Raw genomic sequence first — 22,076 nt, forward strand, 5'->3', positions numbered from 1 at the left:
GGATAGCTGGTAATTTGTATTCCTCGGTTGGAATAAATACGTTTTCCCGGCAGCACTTATTCATATTCCACCGATCTGCGGAAGAGTACGTATATTTACGACATGAACCAACTGTAACAGTGACTGCAATATGTTTTGTACACTTGACCAAAACGGGAACTGCTGCTTCTGCTTTTGCTGGCGCTGTCATCTTAAATAAACGACATGGCTGCCAGGGGCTTAGTCCGCAGGGCTGCCATGCCACTTGCTGCCTGATGCTGCCCCGACATGCCCCGCCCCCTTTTTGGGCTGCCCCATATATATATATATATACGACTACTATATATGTGTCAAGCGGCGCCTTTCGCAATGAAGCATAATGGACGTCGTAATGGGCAAACGTGCATGCGTGTGTCTGCACCAAAAAAGGATGCTGCAGCATATGTAAATGCAATTTGTAACATTTTTGCTCAGTTTTATGAATTGACAATGATTTCATTTTCGGTTTGTTTGACGGCCAGCCTGTGTGCGTGTGTAAACTTTTGCAGCTGACTGTGCCAAGAAATTGTGTGTTTTATTTACTTTATGGCAGCCCATGGACCCACTTTTCGCCCCCCTCCACCTCAGCCATAATTGCATTCTCACATTTTTGCTTGGCTTTGATTACTCTTCGGATTCGGATACGCAATCGTATTCCGATTCGTATTTTGTAGTTCGCATTTCGTGTCCTTGTTGCAAATGCAATAGCACTTGTTGTAATTGCAATTTACGCTCGTATTTGAGAATGGCGAAAGGGGGGCCAGTAGTTTTCTTCGCTTGGATTTGGATTTGGTTTACGTGCAGACGGGGCGAAAGCAGAGATCTCCTTGAACATTTCCGACTTAAATTATCACCGACTATGAGCCGGCAGCTGGAAATTTGCGAGAATTTGTGGTGTTGTGCAAACTTTTGTGCCACAAGAAGTGGGTGGCAAATCCGGCACGTACAGCCCACAGAAGCAGCATCGGCGTGGCACATACGTACTATATATAAGGATTTGGTTTTGGCTTCGTTCGGTTGTTAGCTGTTGTTGCCCTGGCTGTTCACTAGTTTCGTTTCTTTTTTTTGAGGCTCCTCTTCATGTTTCCCGAAAAACCCTCATGTTTCCCCCCTGCAACTGTTATGCAATCACACTAATGCGCAGCTTGTGGCCAACATGCACCGAACACAGGTAACACCACTGACATTCGGCCAACGACCTGGCTCAAAAGAGACACCTTCGAGAGCTCTAGAGCTTTTTATTAACGGCCGCCGCAGCAGCTTGAACCGCTCGGCTAACCTCGATGACCGCTAAACACGTCTGGCCAACGCTGCGTATGCGCAACGCCCTGCACTGTTTATTGTCCGCGAGCCAAATAATTAATGACTCGAAAACATCGCCACTCCCAAAGGCACTGTAGATAAAAGCTGTCTACATTTATTAATACAAGGCAACGAACTCAGCAAGGGAGGTTGCTTAATTTCTTAGCAAACAGAGGTGGCATTTGTAAATTAAATACAGTCCAAACTCACTCAAAGTAACCTCCATTTTATTTAAGATTTAAGATATTCGAATTTACATATATTCATTTTATTCACATTTGAAAATGGCCAATGTATGAATAAGTCACAACTAAATATGATGTTATTTTTAAGTTTTGACAGGCCTCAAAATCTTTTTTGGAGAAAACATTAATTTTACAAATGAAAAAGTCATTTTAAAATATTTTTCAAGTCCTGATATGCAAAAGCAAAGCTTTAAGAATGCTTAACATTAAATATATATATATATATGCATGTTTTTAAAAACGTTGCTAAATAGGGTAAAATGCACCACATTTAAATTACAGTTCATAATTTAAAAAGTTTAAAATTTAAATTAAAAATCCCTACCCTATAAAACAAAGCTAAACTCATAATTGTTGCACTGCACATTTTCTGTTGAGTCGGTGCAAACCCACCAGGCGTTATTCACATATTTTCTTTCAATTATGCGCAATTTGCCTGTTGAGTAAATAAATCTCGGCCATTGGCGGCCCAGTGGACCGCATAGTTAACCAAAAACTTGTCCAACGGCACACAGAAGCCCACCAGAGTTTCGGGATTTTTCATGTTTTTTGGCCTTCTGCATGCTTATATGCCATATAGCACATATACCGTACATGTGCACACAGATGACGTTCGTGTTGCCTGTTAAATCATCATGAAATTTTTAAAACCTGCACACACTTCATTGGACATGCGTGGAGAAGGGATCCCGGGGGGTCCGGGGGAAGGATCCAGGGAGGTGGTCCTTTAAAATGCATGAAACTCAGCCCGGCCAAGGCAAACAAATGCTGCAACCTTAATGGCCCTGCCCTGCCCTGCCTCCCCAATGCCACGCCCACAACGCCCCCGACTTCGGGACACTCCTTGGACTAAAGGCGTAAGTTATATGCACATTAATTTGCCCCGGCAGCAGCCCGAAGCATTTGTCTTGCCATACGTTAGGTTGGGACACCCCCTCTACAGGCAACCCTCGAACCGAAACTGTTACCAAAGTAAAGCCGATGCACAGGAAACAATTTGTAATCTGTTCTAGGACGGCATGGATGGTATAAATAACTGGTTAATACTTTATATATTCAATCAGGAGTTCCCCTGGGCAATTTCCCCAGAGAATTACAATAAATTTTACTGATATCTTTAGACTTTTGGGGGTGCTTTTGACTTAACATTTCCCGTAGAAATACATCTTCTTTGTTCTTAAATCATTTGCTTAAATCTTGATAATCTCCAATAAAACATTTTATAGCATTCTTTATACAAATCTTTAGAAGCGTTTTCAACTTATCTGCGATTACTGTTCTTTACAGCCTTGAAATATTTAATGATGGCTTTTATTGTACTAAATTGTCCTATAAAATTTTACAACTGTCAAGTAATGATATGCTTTTGGGCACTTCAAATGCTTTGATTCGTACCTCTAGTTTTTTTTATAAAACAAAATTTTATTTTTGGATTTAACCAGAGGTTAAATATTATTATACGATCTAAGTTATTTTTTTCAAATTCTTAGTAATGAAATAAGGAAGAGAAGGAAGTTTAATGATGTTTACATAATAGTATCAAATTCAAGGTGATACAAAAATGCAAAGTCATAATCCCCATTTTAGTTTAACCTGCGGATGAGAAAACGTCCCTTACCATAGCTATTTAAAGGGAAACAAAAATGCTTTTAAAATTTGTGTGACTCCACTTTGCTAGTATTTGTTCTCAGTGTGATAATGGAGATTGGTAGGAGAAATTTGCTAGGTTGTCGTCTGTCGCCCGTCGGTGGTCCCCTGTCGCCATTACGCGCACGCACAATGGCGCTAATAAATTAAAAACGAAAGCTAATTTCTGTAATTGCGCACACAACGAGTCAACAGCTACACAGCCAGTAACCAACAAGCTCCCAGGGTTGCTGCGAATGTCCTTCCCGGGGTCCTCCGCAACGGGGGTTTCGTCCTGTTCCCAGTCCTTAATGACGGCAAAATGTCATTGTCAATTGGGGTTAGGAGATGCTGCTACTTAAGGCACCGAGATTTACGCACTATTGCCGTTCCGCTCCATTTGACATGGTCCATTTTTCACCACCCTAGTCACTGTTCCCTTTTAGCTGTGATTTTTCCAGTAATTAAATTGTATTATAGTGCAATGGCTTGTCGAGTAGCCCAGTAGCTCCTGACTCTATAGTTAGATGGCTGTAAGTAACTTACACGTAATTAGCTGCATATTTTATGAAAATTCTGTCTCAAACATAGCTACTCCCGGTCTCAACTTCTGGGACTTCTTGAGGGCTCCTTGCAGCCCTCGTTAACAAATAGTGACAATAAAGAAACTTGAGCAGCAGCCCAGCATGAGTCCTTGCTCTCGACTTTGTGTGTCAAACTATGTAAAGTAAATATTAGAGTTGCTGTTTCTGATTTTAGCTTGCACCATGTTTCCTGCTTCTTAATTTCTTTTTAAAAAGTGCATAAAGGTTTACAATTTAATACTTTTATTTCGCTTTTATAACACGAGAATTTAGAGAATCACTCTGCTGTTAAATTATCCATTTAAATTCTATTAAGGAGAACAAAATAAATAAAACGAACTTAAAATAAAATCCCAACAAGCCTTTGCCGCTCTATAAAAGCTCTGCAAAAACCTCAAAATTCATTTTTCGTATCTCTTTATCCTCCTACAAATATTTCCAAATAAATTATTGAATTATTAGAAAAACCAAAAATGTTTACAAAAACATTGAACCAAAATAGGAAACAAAACGAGCATAGTTGCCGTGAGCTAATCCTTATTGTGTTTCCAATTTGAATTCAATTTGGCTTTGTTTTTGGCCGGAAATAAATCGTATTTGTTTGCCATTAGTCGGTACAATTTCTTTATGTGATTTGACATCTGCTAAAATTTTATCCGATTCATTTAGCTGGCAAACTTTTATGAATTCCAATTGAATTTAATGTTTGAGCCATTGTACGCCGTCTGGCCTAAATTCCCCATTGTAATTTCATTCGAATCTGGGGTGCAGTTAGGACTAGTAAGCCCCCGTTCGGGGAACATCTTGGGAACAGCTGTCAGCTGCCACAATTTGCAGCACGTGTAATCGCTGCTTAATCAAGACGCATTGTAGGATCGCGGAGCCCAACTAATTAAGGGATAACATGGGCAACACGAGTACTTCGACTGCCCCACTGCACTTGAGTTATGAACTTGTAATTGAATACACTAATTATTTACAATCGTAATGCTGCAGCCGAAACTTGCGGTATTTATGGGCCTCGAATTCCAGTTGGGGAAGTAACTGAAACCACAGAATTGGTCAGGAAGGAACAGAACACAGCCAGATTTTGGGTTCCAACTGGTTTCTATCCGTAGTTCAGTCCCCTAAACCCATCTCCTTCTAAATGCCAGTTAAATGCTAAAAATCAAGCATATAAATCTGCTCATTTCACGCTGTTTTGAGCCTCCAGGCGGCTCGTTAACCTCACCACCAAACTCCGGATGCAGATACAAAATACAACCGCAAAAGGCGAATCCAGAGGGATACCGGGTCCAGTATCCATTATCCAGTAGCCAGCCGAAGGCAAGTCGTAAATATATAAAGTAAATGCAGTGAAGACCTAGGCAGCGCCAAAGAAAACTAATATTCATTAAATATTTGAGCAGCAGCGGTGGATGCGGAAAGCTGGCATTTCACGTTTGAGTGCCCCTACAAATTTATTTGCAAGATTAATATCAGCAAATTGCAGAACAGTTTGTATACAATATTTAGTTTATATATATAAATATGAGGCGGGGAGGCAACCAAAAATATGCAATTGCAAATGCATTAAATTAAGTTGTGAAATATGCGAGCCTCTCGCAAGAATTTCAGTTTATTTCGAGGAAGGCCCAGCGGCGGATGCTCGGCGTTGATTTTTGAGTTACCTGCGGAATGTGAATTTTCCATGAATGCACTCTGCGGGATTACATAGCGAGGCATTTTCCGGAGGGCTGATTCGAAAATGGCACTCGGAAAAAAATAAACTAAGTTGAGAAACCATAAACTAACTTGGATATGCTGCCCATAAAATAAGCGAACTTTGGTTTATGAATAAATATTTCCAAGTTCTTAGAGTTTTGGTGCCAAGAAGTGTTTTTTGCAAAGTCAATCTTGATTTTAAAAACTTTGTAAGCCTAAAATAGGTTTATAATTATACTTTTTTTAAATATCTTCATGAAAAGATGCTCTAAATATTTTAGTTTTTGAATATGAAATTTCGGAAATCATGTATCGAACTTCTCACTATTTTTGTATAAGAAAAAGGCTTAGACAAATCCAACATAATGTAAAAACTTGAATTTATGATACATTTTTTAAAAATATCTGCAGTAAAAAATGCTTAAAATATTATTCTAATACCAATGACATTTCTTACATGGTAAACTATAACGATTTTTTAGCTATTCATTTTATTCATGAATGCATTTGCACACATTTTTTTTCCTTTATTTTGGAAACATATTTTTCAAGTGTTTACCGAGGGCCGGGTTAACTGAATCCGTAGGCGTTTCATATTCGCATTTTGCTGCTGATGCGACCTCGACGACAACAATTTGATTTGAATGCGTAATCGAAACGTATTGTGGGGATCTGCGAATGATATGCAAAACCCGCATCCAGAAATCGGGAATTGCTGACAACGCACGGCTGGCGTGGCAAATATTTTTGCAGCGATTTGCGAACGTGCAAGAATAATCGTTTGAAATTCAATTGATGACATGATTTGGCAGGCGGGAAAATGGGAAACTGGGAAACTGGGAAACAGGTGAGCCATCGCATATCGGTGCGAAATCGGAGGCGTGGCTCTGGAAACGTTTTTCATCAATCTTAGTGGAAATTGCAATTTTGTGCGAATGCATAAGTAAGTGTGAGTGCGAGCGAGATCGCGAACAGCAGTTGCCGCAGCCACAGCACTAGGAAAATGGGAAAATGGGAAAAACAAGCAGCGGCAGCTGAGTTGTGGTCGTCATTGGGGCTCCTTGTTCGGTTCGGAAAACAAAAACAGGCTGCCGCAAAAGTTTCCCGTCGTCGCTGCATTTAGAGTCATCGGCATCTTTGGCCAGCGCCATCACATATGGTTGAGAATTTTAAATGCTCGAGTGGTGGGCGAAAAACAAGTGGGGCCATTCGACAGCTGGATGATGTGCAAAATTAAATAATATTGTGGAAATGGGTGGGTAAAAAATCGTACAGCTAAAGTAAGTAACAAAACAAGCTTACAAAAATATTCCTAGAAAGGAATTTTATAAAAAAAGCTTATTTACGTAACTAAATAGATCGCTTGTTTATATCTTTTTACCGTAAAAAAAATCTTTAAAAAAATCATTTTTATAATAAGTAATGTTACTTTACAAATTCTTAAGTCATAGTTCCTTAAAAGATTCAAGGTTTAAATAGTTGAACTATTAGCAAAAGAGTAAAAAGTAAAAGAGTAAAAGTAAAAGGTAAAATTGCAAGACATATAACTGTTTCCTAAATGTTTTAAGCATTTACATTTTAAACATTTTCAATTTTAAGGAATTTATAGAACTACTTAAGCTTGAAGACTTGATAGAAAGATTTTAAACGCCATAAATCTACGATCTGTGCGAATTTTAAATGCCTTAAAAAATTCTATTGACCCTCTTATTCATTAATTAAATATTATTATTCATGTATATCCTTAATTTGTTAAAGGCCTTTAGCTGTAAGCCTACAAAATAATAAAGCATTGAAGCCCTTTAAGAGTTCACGAAAAAGTGTTCTCAAAATCGAAAATGTACAATATCGTTTGGTTTCAAATCCCAGGACAAAAGACCTTCGATTGCAATAGAAATTCAGACGAAATGAATTTTTGTGACACCAGCATATCCAGGATACCCTGCTTATGAAAAAAGCGAGCCAAAGGCACAAAAAAAAGAGTAGAGAATTCTCGAAAAATCGACATTCAAAAATGAAACGAAACGTGAGATGGCTGGCTGTCATTCCTCAACCCCCCACCCCTCAAAAAACACACACCCACACCCCCGCACACACACATGGTGTGCATGAATTGCAATTGTTGTTGAAAGCATTTGCATGTCACTCGTTTGCATTGTGCGCACCTGTATTGGCGTTGTCAACTCGCCCGCGCCGCCCCCCCGAAGCCATCCCACATATATGTATGGTCTATATACGTATGGAACGTACCTTTGAACGATTTCAACTGGCACATATTTAATGGCGGCCTGCTATATGCATGAATTCTCGGGTAGAATATGTATGTTCCGGAGACGATCGACCATTGTGTTGTGGAGCACCCAAAAGACGAATTGGCCATGTCGTATATACTGTCCATACGCCGTGTGGGCCATGGATCCATTAAGGCAATCCAGTGATCCAGGGGACTCTGCACTCGATTCGGATATGAATAGTCGCAATGCCGGCAAGTTAAGCAAGCATAAAGTTAACCAAGCAAACAGGGAACAGATGTGCCGAGCTCTTGGGGCAGAAAGCCAAACAAAAAAGCATGCTTAATGCAATAAAATAAAATATGAACAAAGGTAAGACAATATGGCAGGCGCTAGCAAGTCAAACACTTTCGGGCAAGTTCACCTTGTTGCAGCACAGAATTTGCACATTGCATACGATTTGCATGGCACATCAACCCAAAAACGGTGGGCCATCTTCATCCAGTTGCTGAGGGGAAATCACAAGAATATTATGAAGGCAACGAGGCCAAGAACAAAGGAACCTTCAACGATCCCCCCGACAAGTTTTAAATATGTAAATAAGCAACAAAAGTTGGCATTTATGGCAGAGCGAGCAGAACATTTTGACTGAAAGACGACTCGTCTTGGCTCTTTAGACAAGTCAACTCAAAGTTAACCCAACGCCATGCCAAGTGGAAAGCAAGAAGGTGGGAAATTAGTTTAATTCAGAAAAATGGCCAGGGAATTGGGCAGGATCTTGAGAACGGTAAGTTGCCCAATCAACGAAACCGGCTTTCTAATTAAGACTTAGCTTTCTTGTGAAGATAATGCTAGAAGTGCAATTTTTAGGCATTGAAACTTACATTTCTTGCTTTTGTAATAAATATTGGTTATAATAGCTTTTATAAACTGAATGCTTACTATTTTCCCTTCTGTTATAAAAATTTGGCTACTGAGATGATTTCTCATTATATAAGTGTTAAAAACAGAGTGAAAACCAAATGAATACCGCTGTGAAAATCAGATGTATTTGATTAAAACTTTTAGTTTGAGCTTTTAATGTACCTATAATTATAAACACTTTCAAATGCATTCAATTTAATTCATATGTTTGCATATCAAAGAAAAACTAATTGGATATTTTCAATGATGGAGTAACTAAAGCATTTTGCTCTACCGCAGTTTAGATGCACAAATATACCAATAGGTTTTGATATAGATTTGGTTTCTAATTTGTATTTTAAATTTAGCATATATTTGTTTAAATATTTAAAATATTTGTGCATTTTAAAAATACTATTTAGGATGTGATTGATTTTGAAAGATGATACCTTATTATTTATTATTTTGACTATAGTGCCTTCAAATCTATACCTACTTGCGATGGAAATACTTCAATGAGAGACATTTGTTTTTTGAATTTCGATGCCATAAGCTGAGGCGAAAGTGCAACGATTCGGCGGGCAACAGTTGCTTGAGCCTCTGGTTTAATTTACTTTCCCAGAACTTGGCAGTTGGAAAACGTCTGGGAAAAAGCATGATGGCCTCACAGACGCTGACATCCAGGCTGTCACAAAGCAAATGCAGCCATCGCGGGCTCAAATTAATTAAGAGCATGTCTAAGCCTCCTGCGACAGGACTCGTCATCGCCATGGCTCCTCCACTCTGCTACGCAGCTCCACAGGACTCCCCCACCATTTTCCCCGGCTCTTCAGGTTTGCGCCCCGATGTCAAAGCAAATTAGAGAGCGAACGGAGGAACACTTAGGCCAACGGACCTGCCACTGCTGCTCCCTTTTGCGAAAATGTTCGCAATTTATGCGACTTTAAAAAATTGTCGCTGTTGGGTCATAAAAAGCCGTCTCGTCGCACATAATTTTTCAGTAGTTTGGCCGTTTATTTCGCGACGGGTTCAGCAGCGTATTGGATTGGGCCCATCATTTGCGTGCTCTATCTGGACGATCTTAAATGCAAATAAAGAGACCAAGCAAATTGTATTTATTTATCGCTTATTTTCTTGCTCTGGCCCCCAGAAACACGAACCGAAAAAAGGGACAAATATTTGCCAATGTCAGAGCGCCGCAAAGTATGCAAAACAGCTTTGGCTAACACCTACACACACACACACAGAGAGAGGCCCACTGCTGTTGACACTGCCGCACCCACACAGCAACACATTTGCATGAGGGTCATGATGACAATTGTGCAGAAAGCACATTTTACTGGCCGCACAGCACACAAAGTGGAAAACCAAAAGAAAAATTGCTCAACAACATTGAAGGACAATAAATGTTGTAGACAAATCCAAATCTTATCAACTACACTGGCAGTTTGCTGTTCCTTTCGGACCCTTTTCCCTTTTAATTCCTATCCTGTAATCCCGCTTTTGAGCAGGGATATCAGGCGGATAACCCGGCACTGGCTGGTAAGCCAGGGCTCCAATCGAGGGGTATCAGCCGGTCTAATCCCCCGACTTATGCTGGCATTATTTTCCCTTCGTCTATTATGCATGTCGGAACAATGCGAGGGCCCAGCCATGGGATTCTTCCACCTCCAGTTCCCTTGCACCGGACATGCCTGCATCAGAAAAAAGGCCTCTGACTCAGTAACTCACTCAAATGCACAGAAAAAATCCAAGGAGATTGGTTTATACCGAATATTAATAGATTTTATTTTAACAAAATTTCTAGGACAAAAAAGAAATTTGATAAACCTGATTTGATTAACCACTTTATCTCTTAGAAATCCTCTTTATTTTAAATTTTATTTCAATAGTCTGCTTTTACATATTTTTTTTTAATATCGCATCATTTAACTTGGTATTCAAAGGTCATAATTAATTTTTTTTTTTAAATTTATCATAAAAAGTTAAAAGAAGTGTGTTAAAATTAATGTGCTTTTAAGATTTGGTAAAACATACACATAGAAATTATTACTTCAAGGATTTAAAATGACTCCCAAAGTACAGATTTTTAATAAAACCTTTATCAAACTTGCATGAGTTTTGACCAAAAAGATAGATATATTTTGAAAAGTGTTAGCTGCATAGAGAAAAAGGGAACTACTGCTTAATAACATTTTATGAATATATATTTTAAATCAAGTTTGGGTTGCCGTGACTTAAGAAAAAATGCGGACAGTTAGTCAGAATAAAGCAAGTGTCTTAAGACCATAAATAAATATCTTATAATAATATACCATTTTCAATATTATGACCTGTTTTAGTAATTCTAAAAATTTAGCAATATTTTTAAGGTCAAATACGAATTGTAATAAAAAAAACAATATTTTGCTGGATTTGTGAAAAGTCCTTTTTTCCGGTGCCCCCACTCAGTCACTCACTCATTCATTTGCACATTTATATGTGCTGTATGTGAGGCATTTTCATAGAATAGCGTTTTCCCTCTTTCGTTTGCCGTTTGCCTTGGTACCGCTTTTGGGATATTTACGCTCCATTGTTTGTCGCTCAGGCGGAAGCATAAAATTGTTTGCTAGATAAGAGCGAGACAGCCAGAAGGGGAGTAAGTGAGACGGCGATACAGAGACATCATCGAGGAAAACGCTTTTCCTCGTTTCGTCCCTTTGTGCAAAGCTGAATATTGTATTATCCTTGCTGTTTTCCTCCGCTTGAAAACTTGTTTTTATTGTGCCTTTGGGATAATCACGTTCAAATTGTTGCAATTTGTGTGCAAGGACGAACAAGTTGCCGTCCAGCTAATCGGAGTGCGATTGCTTTTGAGCAGGTAAGCGATTACCGCCAGGCCAAATACTTCAGGGAACTTTAAGCTTTGCCCCTTTTTTCCAGCTTAACTATTTTCCATTTCTACCATTTTTTTTTTTTTGTTCCTTTCAACTGTCAGAAAAGTCTGTCGCCGTCGCGTCTGGCTGTGCGGCACTTTCAAATTTATGGTTCATTGAATCCGCATGAAAAACAGCCAGACAGTGGCTGAAACTAAATGAAAAAATTGATTTTATTCTTGCGTTCGCGCGGACAACAACAGCGGCATTTCGTGCATTTCTCAATTTATTTCAAGACTCAAATGACAAACAGTGGCAAAACAACGAAATAAAACCAGAAGCAACAATCAGAGCAGCGACGACTTCAAGTCAACATAAATATTTCCATAGCCACTCAGCGGACTGCAAGGACATTTGCAAATGCAACGGAAAAGGAAACCTCATCTTCGTCGTCGTCGTCGTCGTCGGAAAACTGCAGCGGAAAATCATTAAGGTAAAGAAAATAATTTCTCAAAGGGAAACTAATGCAATAAAGCAGAACGTGTGACAACAACAAACGGCTAACGGGCGAAGGAGATGGCAGGACAAATTGAAATCAGATCTCAAGTGGAAGCTAAAACAGCGGAAAATCCAAATGGATGCCACCCAGCTTAGTTATAACTTATAAGGGGAATGTTTAAGCGATCTGTTTGCCCGAGGAGTGCATTTAAAGGCGAAATAAGTGGGCTCTCGGTTGAGCTGAAGCTGAATAAATAAGTATTGCATAAACTAAGGAATTCATTGGGTCACTTCTGTAGAAATTTATTTTTACTCAGCCTCTTTTTTCTATTTTAAATTTAACATGTTATGAAAGCATGATTGACTGGATTTAAAAATAAATTCATTGAATTTTAAAATACACAGCTGAATATATAAATAATGCAAGAACTAAGGAATTCTTTGGGACATTTATTATAAAATTTCTTTTCACTAAGCCCTTTTTTTCTATTTTAAATGTAACAGGTTAAGGGAGCACGAAAGTTTGGCTAAACAATTTTTTTTTGAAATTTTATAATCTCTAAAGATCTATATTTTGTATACAAGTACAATGTAAGGGATACGGCCACACAAATTTAACTCAACATTTCATAGGGTTTCTAGGTGCCAACTAAGATTCGATATGACCCCGCAGTTGCTCCAAACACCTCCAAAAAATATTTAATGAGCAAAATAAATAATTTTAAATGCACCCTTACTCTTAAAGTGTTTATATTATCACGGTTTGTTTGTGAAGAAATTTAGTATACAAAAAGAAGTCCCCATAAAACAAAAACCAATTTAAAACATCCATAATTTGGAGAAAAATGTAATCGAAGCATTAAATCGAATCATATAGTCGAGTCATATAAACAAATCATAGAGTCGAATTGGGGTGGGCGCGTATGCCTTTAATTATCGCTCTATCAAAATATAGATCTTTAGATATAAGTAATAAATTCTTAAACATTTTGTATATCCATATTTGACAATTTTGTGAAATCTCTAACGACAAGATTGGGTTTTTGTTTTCACCTTAATTTATGGGGTATTTTCTAAGCTGATTCGTTTTTTTAAGAAATGAATAAATTGAGACAGACCGAAAATCCTTGTAAATCTGAGAACTAACCAAATTTTTAGTGAGTGTCGCCAAGATGCGATTCCTGTCGGCTGCCATTAGCGAAAATGCATTGTCTGCTTCCCAGTGAGAATGTGTGAAAAAAAGGATAGAAGAGCTTGGGGTGCAAAGAACTTTTGGTACAAAGGGCACCATCCTGTCAGTTGAGTTCACACTGTTGGCTTCCGTTGACTTGGCAGCGATTTTCCCTTCTCTTTTCACACCCAGCAGCGGTCGGGAAAATGTCACCCTGAACAAGGAGTGTTTTTCTATCAATTTGAAAGGACTTTGCCATAAATAACTCAAACGAAGTAGCGGCAGCAAAGTCCAGTTTTGCCGCTCAAAGGCTTTCATTTTTCGGGAAATTCTATTTGTGTGCCTGCCGCTGCTTCTTCTCATTTTGTATTTGCCAACTCATTCTGAATTTCGCGCTCTCTGATTTTCCCACTCATTTAAAGTTGCGCCTCGGGAAAATCCATCTAGCATTTTCCCACTGCCGCTGCAGGTGCTGCAGACCAATTACAATTACGACCGGCGAAACGGAAGAAATTTCATTATATTCGCAATTTTGTCTCGCGTTGAGACAGGACCAAAAGTCAGCCAAAGAAAAACAATAAAGTTTTCCGACTTTCCACCTCTGGAGTTGAGTGCGTGTGGGATTGTTAGATGGAAAATGGAAAATGGCAGGGGATCGGATATGGACACCTGTGCAAAGGTTGCCGTCTAATTGAATTCTTGAATACAAAAATATCAAGTTGAGAAACTCAATTGGAAACGCCGCAGGCATCAAAAAGAGAAAATATAATTTTCACCATTTGTCTGCTCATATCTGTGTTTTTCGGTTTCGATTTTTGGTTTCTTTTGGGTATGTGGGTAGGCATCCTGCGGCTCTTTTGTTTTCACTGGAAAGCCGTCACACGTTCATTTTAATGCCAAGCTCAAGGCTAGAGAAAACCGGCTTAAAACCAAAATTAATTCAATTCAAAATAGAATTTACTGTGGCTGCGTTGTAATAAACAATTTTTCTACGTAACTTTTCTGCTTTACTGCCAGAACTTTTGGACCTGCGCAAGTTTATCAAGTGCCCGGCAACGGGGAACAACAACAGCACTCGACATCAAAATTAATAAAGCGAAACTTTATTTGCAACTGCAAATTAAGTAACTAACTCGGCCAAAGCATTATGGCCAAATTACTTTTTATGAGTTCATTTCCTTTTCAATACGAAAATCCCCACCGAAATACGTCGAAAAAGCCAGCCGGAATATTGGAAATAAGAGAGAATGAGCCAGCAGTCGGCATTCAGGGGTAGCGAAAAAAATAAAAAACTGAGAGAATGGCAAAAAATGTTTGCCATTTTCTCGCAAATAAAAAGCCACTCACTTCAATGAATCGACAAAACTTGAGCCAAAGCGGCCAACACAACTCAGCAAATGTTGGCCGAATGGCTGAGGCCCGGCTACAGTGGGTTACATTTGTTTGCTTTTGCGGATGAAGGTAGATAAAGGTATGTAAATACTGCTAGGGCAGCCTTCTCGTCCTTATGTTGAGGTAAATGTAGGTTTCGAGCTCTACATTTCCATAGTTCTTTAAACAATTTAAGCATGCCATGAGAAAAAAATGGATTTTTAAGTTAGAAGTCAAATAAATTTGTATTTCCCTTGAGTCCTTGGAATCCTAAAGTTACATAGGTATCCCATTTCAAATAAAAAAATTATAATAATATGTTCAAAGCTTACAACAAATATATTAAAAAAATCTTTTCTGAATATATTAAAAATTTTAAAAATAGTAAGTTTTCAAGTTTTTATTTAATTTTTTCAAATGTTGATTTAACTGAGAAACATATTTTATAGAAAAATTACTGGTTAAGTACCAGGACAACACAAAATACAATTTAAACTGTAAAAGGTAAGCGTTTATTCACCGTTTTAGGTAATTATAAGACTCAGAGTGGATCTACGGAGCCCCCCACTCGGGTTTAAAAGTATATGTTATATGTATTTTATTCCAAATTTCGTTTATAACCCCCCTACCAAGTTCTGGATCCGCCACTGATAAGACTAGTCATATGAAAAAGTGTTTTTGTTAAATCTTTTAGCCCTGGATATCTTAAGTTCTCTGCCTGTTAGATTATCAAGATTTTGTGAAAAATTCCCTAGTTTCGACCATTGTCCTGCGGTGCTTGGTTGCTCGATGGCACAATGGTCAGCAAAATGCGGTCTCCCGGCTGTCAAGTACCTGATGATGTTTAGCTAAGCGCCCGGCGTACGACGCGTTGAGTGGTTCTCCGTAGTCGTATCCCCAGCCTCACCCGTAATCTCGCCCGTAGCCGTAGCTTTCCAGAGCCCCAGTTCCCGCCAATGATGAAATTACAACATTAGCAAACTAATCGCAGCCACTTTAGATGCCAGCAACGTTTCAGGTGGCTCAGATGGGCGGTATTTGGTACTGGGTTCGGTGGGGATGATGCTTTAAGTGGGCGTGGCAGCGAGGGCGGGAGAATCGAAAGCAAACAACAACAAAGTTGGGGAATTGTGTTTCAACTTTCGTTCGCTGACCAGTTCGATGAAAATAAAGCGATTTCAAGAGCTGGCCAGCTTGGAATGAAATTAAATAAAATGAAATTCATCAATAAATGGCCAGGTACACGGTGGTCACGGTGCCATAAATAGACCGTGACTCAGTGAACCACATCGGGTGTTCCTTTTTAGTGGCGGAAATTGTTTGTTTTGCCACGGAAATTCCTCGTTTAATAGGTCTAAATGAGAGGTTGTAAACAGTCAGTTGGGAGGAAAAGTAGGGGGTGTGTGTGCGAGCAAAGTTCAATGAATAAATTCTCAATTGTTGCCGCTGCGCCATCGCAGGATTCCTGCGGAGGATTCCGCACAAGTGGCGCGTAAAGTGCACTCCTGGGAGAAGTCCTGGGAATCCTGACAGCAGCCCAAGCCAAAGGAGCCCACGAATCCCCAAAAGTTTACCTCTTGTTTTCCTCACGTAGCCGAGAAATGTGAGTATATGTAATCACTGCTCATCAAGTTTACACTGGGGGAAATTCGGGCAGCTATCAATGCTCTTATTGAGCAAATTGATTGGGTTTTCAGTGCCTCCTTGTTTGATTCCTTAAGAGAATTGCCTGCCTTTTTTATACAGACTTTTACAGTCCTTTTGGATACAATGTATAGCACTTGAACATTTGCAATTGTTTTTTGTAGAACTTAGGTCTCATTCTTGAATCAATAAAATATGTATTTATTTAATGTAAAGACTTTAACAAAATATAATATTATTCAACTAAATAAAAATGGCTTGTTTAAGTAACTAATTTCGATGTTTTGCCAAAAATTGTAATGCTTGTTTGTTTATGGTCCTCATTTGTCTTCCTTTGATATGTTTTTAACTATCTTTTTTAGGGATGCAACATTGTTAGCTGGTTTTCATTGCTTTTGATGTGACCCAACCTTTTTGTTGTCCCTTGTTTTTTAGGGGTGCAAAACACAGATCAACAGGACCGGGCCGTTATGTTTAATTGCTGCTCACCGTAAAGTTTGGTATATAAACATTTTAACTAGGCCTATAAACAGACTAATAGACGCCATCAAGTCGTTTGCATGATTTATGCCTGCCGGTGTGTGTGTTTTTTGTAGCCGCCCTTTCGTGACGTTAACAATCTATATACCGGATATATAAAAAGGTTGTAAAAAAGGAAGACAGACATGTGGGTCCGTACGGGGACATAAAATGCTGCAGTAATTGAGGCGGGCCATTGTTCCAGCTCCACGATGGTGCTTAATCAATACCCAAAAATACCCAAAACGAGAGCAACAAGAGCCAGGGGAATACCTATATATAGATATACAACATATGTATATGTCAAGAAAAGGGGAACAGGAATGGCAATGCAATATAAATATTTGACGTGCTAGAAGCCTGCCTGCGAAGTGAGTTGTTTAGCAGGCGACATAACAATTGCAGATTTGCTGAAATTGCTTTTACCGGGTGCAGACTCATATGTACGTTTATTTGTAGCACCCAATCCCATGGAAGTGCGTATGTCCTCGTCAACGTGTTGTAATCAAATGGAACTTGACGTTGGAATTGCGCAAATTGCGCTTTTATGTAGGCTGTCGATTTGTTCCCTTTCTCACTTTCACTCACACACGTCTTCAGCATCTCACTTGCTCGCATTTGGCTCTACAGTGGAGCCTCTTTAGGTGAATTGTTGTTTGTCTGGCGGGAGAAGTCCTTCTTGCGAAGAAGTGAGCTTTAATTTAATTGGCGTCAGGCTCAATTTTATGGCGTAAGAAGCACTTTTAAATTCAAGGAAGTTTGTACTAGATTGCAGCAAATAAGCAAATAGAATCTTAAATGAGAATCATAATGAGTTTTGTAATTTACGACGTTAACTTACGAAAGCATCAATATCGCATTTTAAAGATACTTAAAAAAAATGGCATCTTATTTGGGTTATTTAGTTTTACAAATGAACACAATTTCCTTGAAAATTCATTAAATTTTTTGTTTACAATTTTGGACTATGTACAATAAGACATTTTATCAAAGCTATTTATTTTATTTTTAACTTATTTTTAAATATATTTTTAAAGCTTCTATACAAATGAATAAAATATTAATATTTATTCAATGCGAATACTAAAATATTTAAAATGACATATAGAGTTTTACGTATTATGCTGTTTATATATGAAGGAATTCTAAAATAATAACAAGAATTAAGTCTAATTCTGTTAAGTGTTCACTATTTTCTTATATCGTTGTTTTTCTTTCTGGTATTTTTTTTCAAATCAGACTTTTTCATGGCCTTTTTCTTAGTTAATCTCCACTGTACCTCCTTGGGTCCAAACGGGAGTAGCACATCTGTCAAATGGTTCTACGGTCTTTGTTCTAGGTTGGCCTCTTCCGTCAGGCGATTCCTCCCCGAAAATTAGCGCCCAGCCTTTCAAATTGAAAACGTGAACCATGCGGTTCATTGGTAATTCATTTATGCGCACATTTGCCAGGATACCTCAGGCTACCCTCCGTCTGCCAGTCAAAGTGGGTGGATGGTTGGGGTGGCTATAAGGTATATATTGGGTCTACGACTCCTTGGCGAGCTGCAGGTGTTTCGCATAAGAAATGGGCGGCTGCTGTTGCCCTCGATAGCATTTGATGTAATTTATACTTTTCGCCAGTCGCCACCACGCACGACTTGACGTCATGATAATGTATCGAATTCATTTTCCAGCTACTTTGGTTGCCAGTTTGCCGGTGTCTGGAGGAGAAGCAGCCCAGAAGGACCTGCAGCGTTTTGTTTGGCAAACATCTGAAAACGCTTTCGACACATTCCCCATTCATACTCAATTACCTACGTGGGCTGCACGTGGCCAAGTTTTTTGGCCGGAGTGTGTTGGCAGAGCTCGGTAGTTCGCTTCACTCCACTTCACTTGGCTTCTCCTCATTTTTCCACTTATTCTTCTTTTTTTCCGTTGCCAGCTCTATTTGAGTTCCTGGCCAGGCCAACAACGTTCAATGACTTGGCCAAGGGAGAGCCAAAAAGTTTGCTGCAAATATTTGACCAGTGGCCCAGACCAAGAACCATCCTTCGGGCAGTGCAATTATTTATTTGATTTCATTTTGCGTTAGCCAAACACTGGCCAAAAGTTCTGCTCAAATATGCAATTTCTATGCACACGAGACTTAAAAAATATCCATATTAAAATTACTCCTATGGAGGGCAGCAGCACTCGTAAATTTTACTTTGTGTAATTTACAGAACAGCGAATTGAATTCGAAATTGCAATGGGGCTGCGATAACTGAATTGAAGTGTGGCAATGGCAAATAAACAATATTTAGCTGCGGCCTTTCACGCTAAATCAATCATAATCAATATTTAAATTGGTGAAATGGAGAATTTTTTGTTAGAAAGCGCACCAAAGCGACTGGAAATAATTTATTAGAGGAATATGGGTCTGAAATCCTGGGCAGAATAAACAACTAGCAGGTGGAAATTTCTCTTTTATCGCCCTCCCCCTAATTTGACCGCCGTCAAACAGGAAAATGCACTTAGAGCAATTGATTGATTGATTGAGGGGGGTGGATTGATCACTATTAGCTAAAAACCAAGTGAAAGCGATGCTAATTCGTCTTGTGCTATTTCCGCAATTTCATGTGGTCTCCCCACCAAATGATCGCCGGTTGTTTTTAAAACCTTTTTTGACATATTGACGTAATTCAATTGCAAAATGTTGTGAATGTCGGATGCAGAAGTCAGCGCAAAATCGCTAAAAAACAGCCACCATTTGTAGTTGGCCTCTCGGTGTGTTGCAAATGGCCAAAAGCCCCGCCGTTCGATGTTTATTTGGTCGCAGTTTAATTATTTTTACGCCCACCTGACTGGAGCCACGCCCTAAGCGGAAATTGCATAGTGTCGCTATCGCTGTTGCCGCCTTTTTGTTTTATTTTAATTGAATTTTGAAATATGTCCACGCCCGTCGCTTATTTTTTCGATTTACTTGTTTTTCCGTTTGTGTTTTTTTGCACTTGTTTTTTCGCGTTTTCCCGTTTCATTCGTTGCACCAAAAATGCAATTAATTCGAGCACTTTTTGAATTGTTCCAATGACCCTTCTCCTCGGGTGTTATTTGTTGCCATTCCTGCAATAAATTCGCGACCCTTTAAAAATAAATCAAATGCATTAAGGGCTGCGTTTCGCCAGCCCCTGCCCTCTCACAATTGTTAATTAAATCAGTTTTTCGGTTTTGCCAATTGAAATTGAATCCATTCACTTTTAAATTGTGTTAATTTCGCGCTTAAAACTTTATTCAAACGCCTGGGGGGCACGTGCCTTATTCCTAATTTGTCGCATTTACCCGTTGATATGACCACGGGCAGTCGAAATGTTTTACAACATAATTCGGTCAGTTATGGAAAAATATTTTTGCATAATACTTGGACATATACAATCTTTTTAAGCCGGGCTTTAGGGCAAATTGGGCCTGAGCTCAATTACATTCAATTGATGCCAGAAATGTGGTAGAACCGCAAAACGATTTAAGGCCCATTAGATGTTCCGATAAATGCTGAATGCAATTTAAAAATAAACCAGAAAACATAATTGTTGACATCACAACTTGTTGAGAGAGTTTCCCAGGGGCTAAGACCAAAAGCTATTCCAGGGTTTTTTCCGAAAAAAGAACAGCTTAAACTATTTCCTTGGCAAGCCAAGTAAAAGCCGATTTAAGTTTCTCTCAAACTTTCTGCAGTTTATTGAATTTTTCCCCTTTGCCGAGCATACATTTGTGTTCATTTATTTAGACCACTTTTGTTGTGATGGATGCAAGCGTAAACTTTTCATGGCGAGTTTTGGTCAAGGCCCGCCAGGCGTATACGCAATATTGTTTCATTTAATGGAATATGCCCGTCCGGGCATAACTTTGTGCAGCAGTTGGCAAAACTAATTGTTAATTGAAACAAAAATCCAGAGCTGGAGCGGACAATTAAGGGGCCAAAAAGGAAAGGAATCGCCGCCAAACAAATGCCAACAATTAACTGCGGCAACAATATGGCAAAAGGCGGATGGCCGAAGGGTTGGGATGTTACGGAATGGGCTGGTACACCAAAAGAAAAATGGGATAATTTTCAATATCATATTTATATCATTTATATCATAAAAGATTACAGATGAATATATATAAATTATAATTATTAATGTAAAAACAATATTAAAATACATATAAGGGTACTATTTTTTTATAAAATAAGTTATATTAAAGTACAAGTTAATCCTTAAGTAGAATATCAAATAAATTTGATACTTAAATCCACCTATTTCTGTTGTCACTTATAAAAAAAGATGAAGAAGTACATGGGGAATACCACAGAAACTACTAAGATCTGAAATTAATTTTAAAAGGTGTTAAAAAGTATGCAATGTCCAAAGAAATATATTTGATATAAATATTTTTTATATTTTATGAGTAATTTAAAAGCACTGGCTATTTCTGTGGAGCTCTAAAATACTATCTTTTGAAAACAATTTAAAAAAGGTGTCTTAAAGTATGCAATGAACAAAGACAGTCGCTGAAAATGTACTGTTGCATACTTTTAGGCACCTATATAAGTTATTTAACAATCCTAGTGATTTCTTAGGTACTCCAGAATAATATCTATACTATCCAAAGTACCCATATAGATATCGATATGGCTTTTTTATCTGTGCACTTACCGCTCATCACAATCACGACGAGGAGCAGCAGCCAGGCCACGCAGAGCGGCAGTGGATGGGCCATGGGCATGGTGACTCCGGCTGTGGCAATGACGTGGGATATATGGCTATAACGATGACAGCGACGGGCGGCGACAGGAACAAGATGCGGAAATGCAGTAAGCCCCGCGCTGCAGCTTCAGACCTTGTTTTTGTTGTCTGTCTGGTGGGGCTGTTGGGTCCGCTGGGCTTGGAGGGTCTGAAGGGTCTGGGTAACTGGTCTCTCTTTCTCTGGTCCTGTGTCTCTAGGCTGGCAGCAATAACCAAGTTAGCAGCCTCATCATCAGCATGGGCGGCAGCAGTTCCAGCAACGTCATTATCGGCCCCCCCGGCTCTCTATTAACTTGGCCAATTGCCAGGCCAACTCCTCCTCCGCCTCCTCCTCCAACGCCTCCCCCGAAGGCAGACAAAAGCAACTTAGCCGCCGTTTGGCTTTTCTATTTGCCGCTTCTGTTTTATGCCGTCGTACACGAAATGTGGCCTGTAAAGAGCAGAACGGAGCAGAGCATTACGATCTGTTGGTTGGACTGACGCGAAAGTTATTGCAACTGACAAAGCTGGCTAAGTGGAAAGGGGTCGGGAAGGGGGTCTTCGGGCTCTTTTTGGGGGCTCAAGAAACCGCCTTTCCCCCAAACCCCAAATGCACTCATTGGCAGACTTTCGAGCAGCTTTTTCTCCAGCCCCTTCTGCCACTGCAACAAAATCAAAAACG

General features: G+C 39.2%; 1 protein-coding gene across 2 annotated transcripts in view; it reads right to left on the reverse strand.

Annotated features, from left to right (window-relative positions):
• The window catches only part of LOC119554736 (junctional adhesion molecule A), a 111,443-nt gene that overhangs the window by 54,838 nt on the left and 34,529 nt on the right, over window positions 1-22,076 (reverse strand). For both annotated transcript variants that reach the window (XM_037865758.1, XM_037865757.1), the window contains exon 2: window positions 21,326-21,845. In XM_037865758.1, coding sequence (XP_037721686.1) covers window positions 21,326-21,395 — 70 coding nt within the window. In that variant the 5' untranslated portion in view covers window positions 21,396-21,845. The remainder of the gene's footprint in view (window positions 1-21,325; window positions 21,846-22,076) is intronic.

Source organism: Drosophila subpulchrella, chromosome 3L (assembly GCF_014743375.2).
Source record: "Drosophila subpulchrella strain 33 F10 #4 breed RU33 chromosome 3L, RU_Dsub_v1.1 Primary Assembly, whole genome shotgun sequence".
Classification (NCBI taxonomy): Eukaryota; Metazoa; Arthropoda; class Insecta; order Diptera; family Drosophilidae; genus Drosophila; species Drosophila subpulchrella.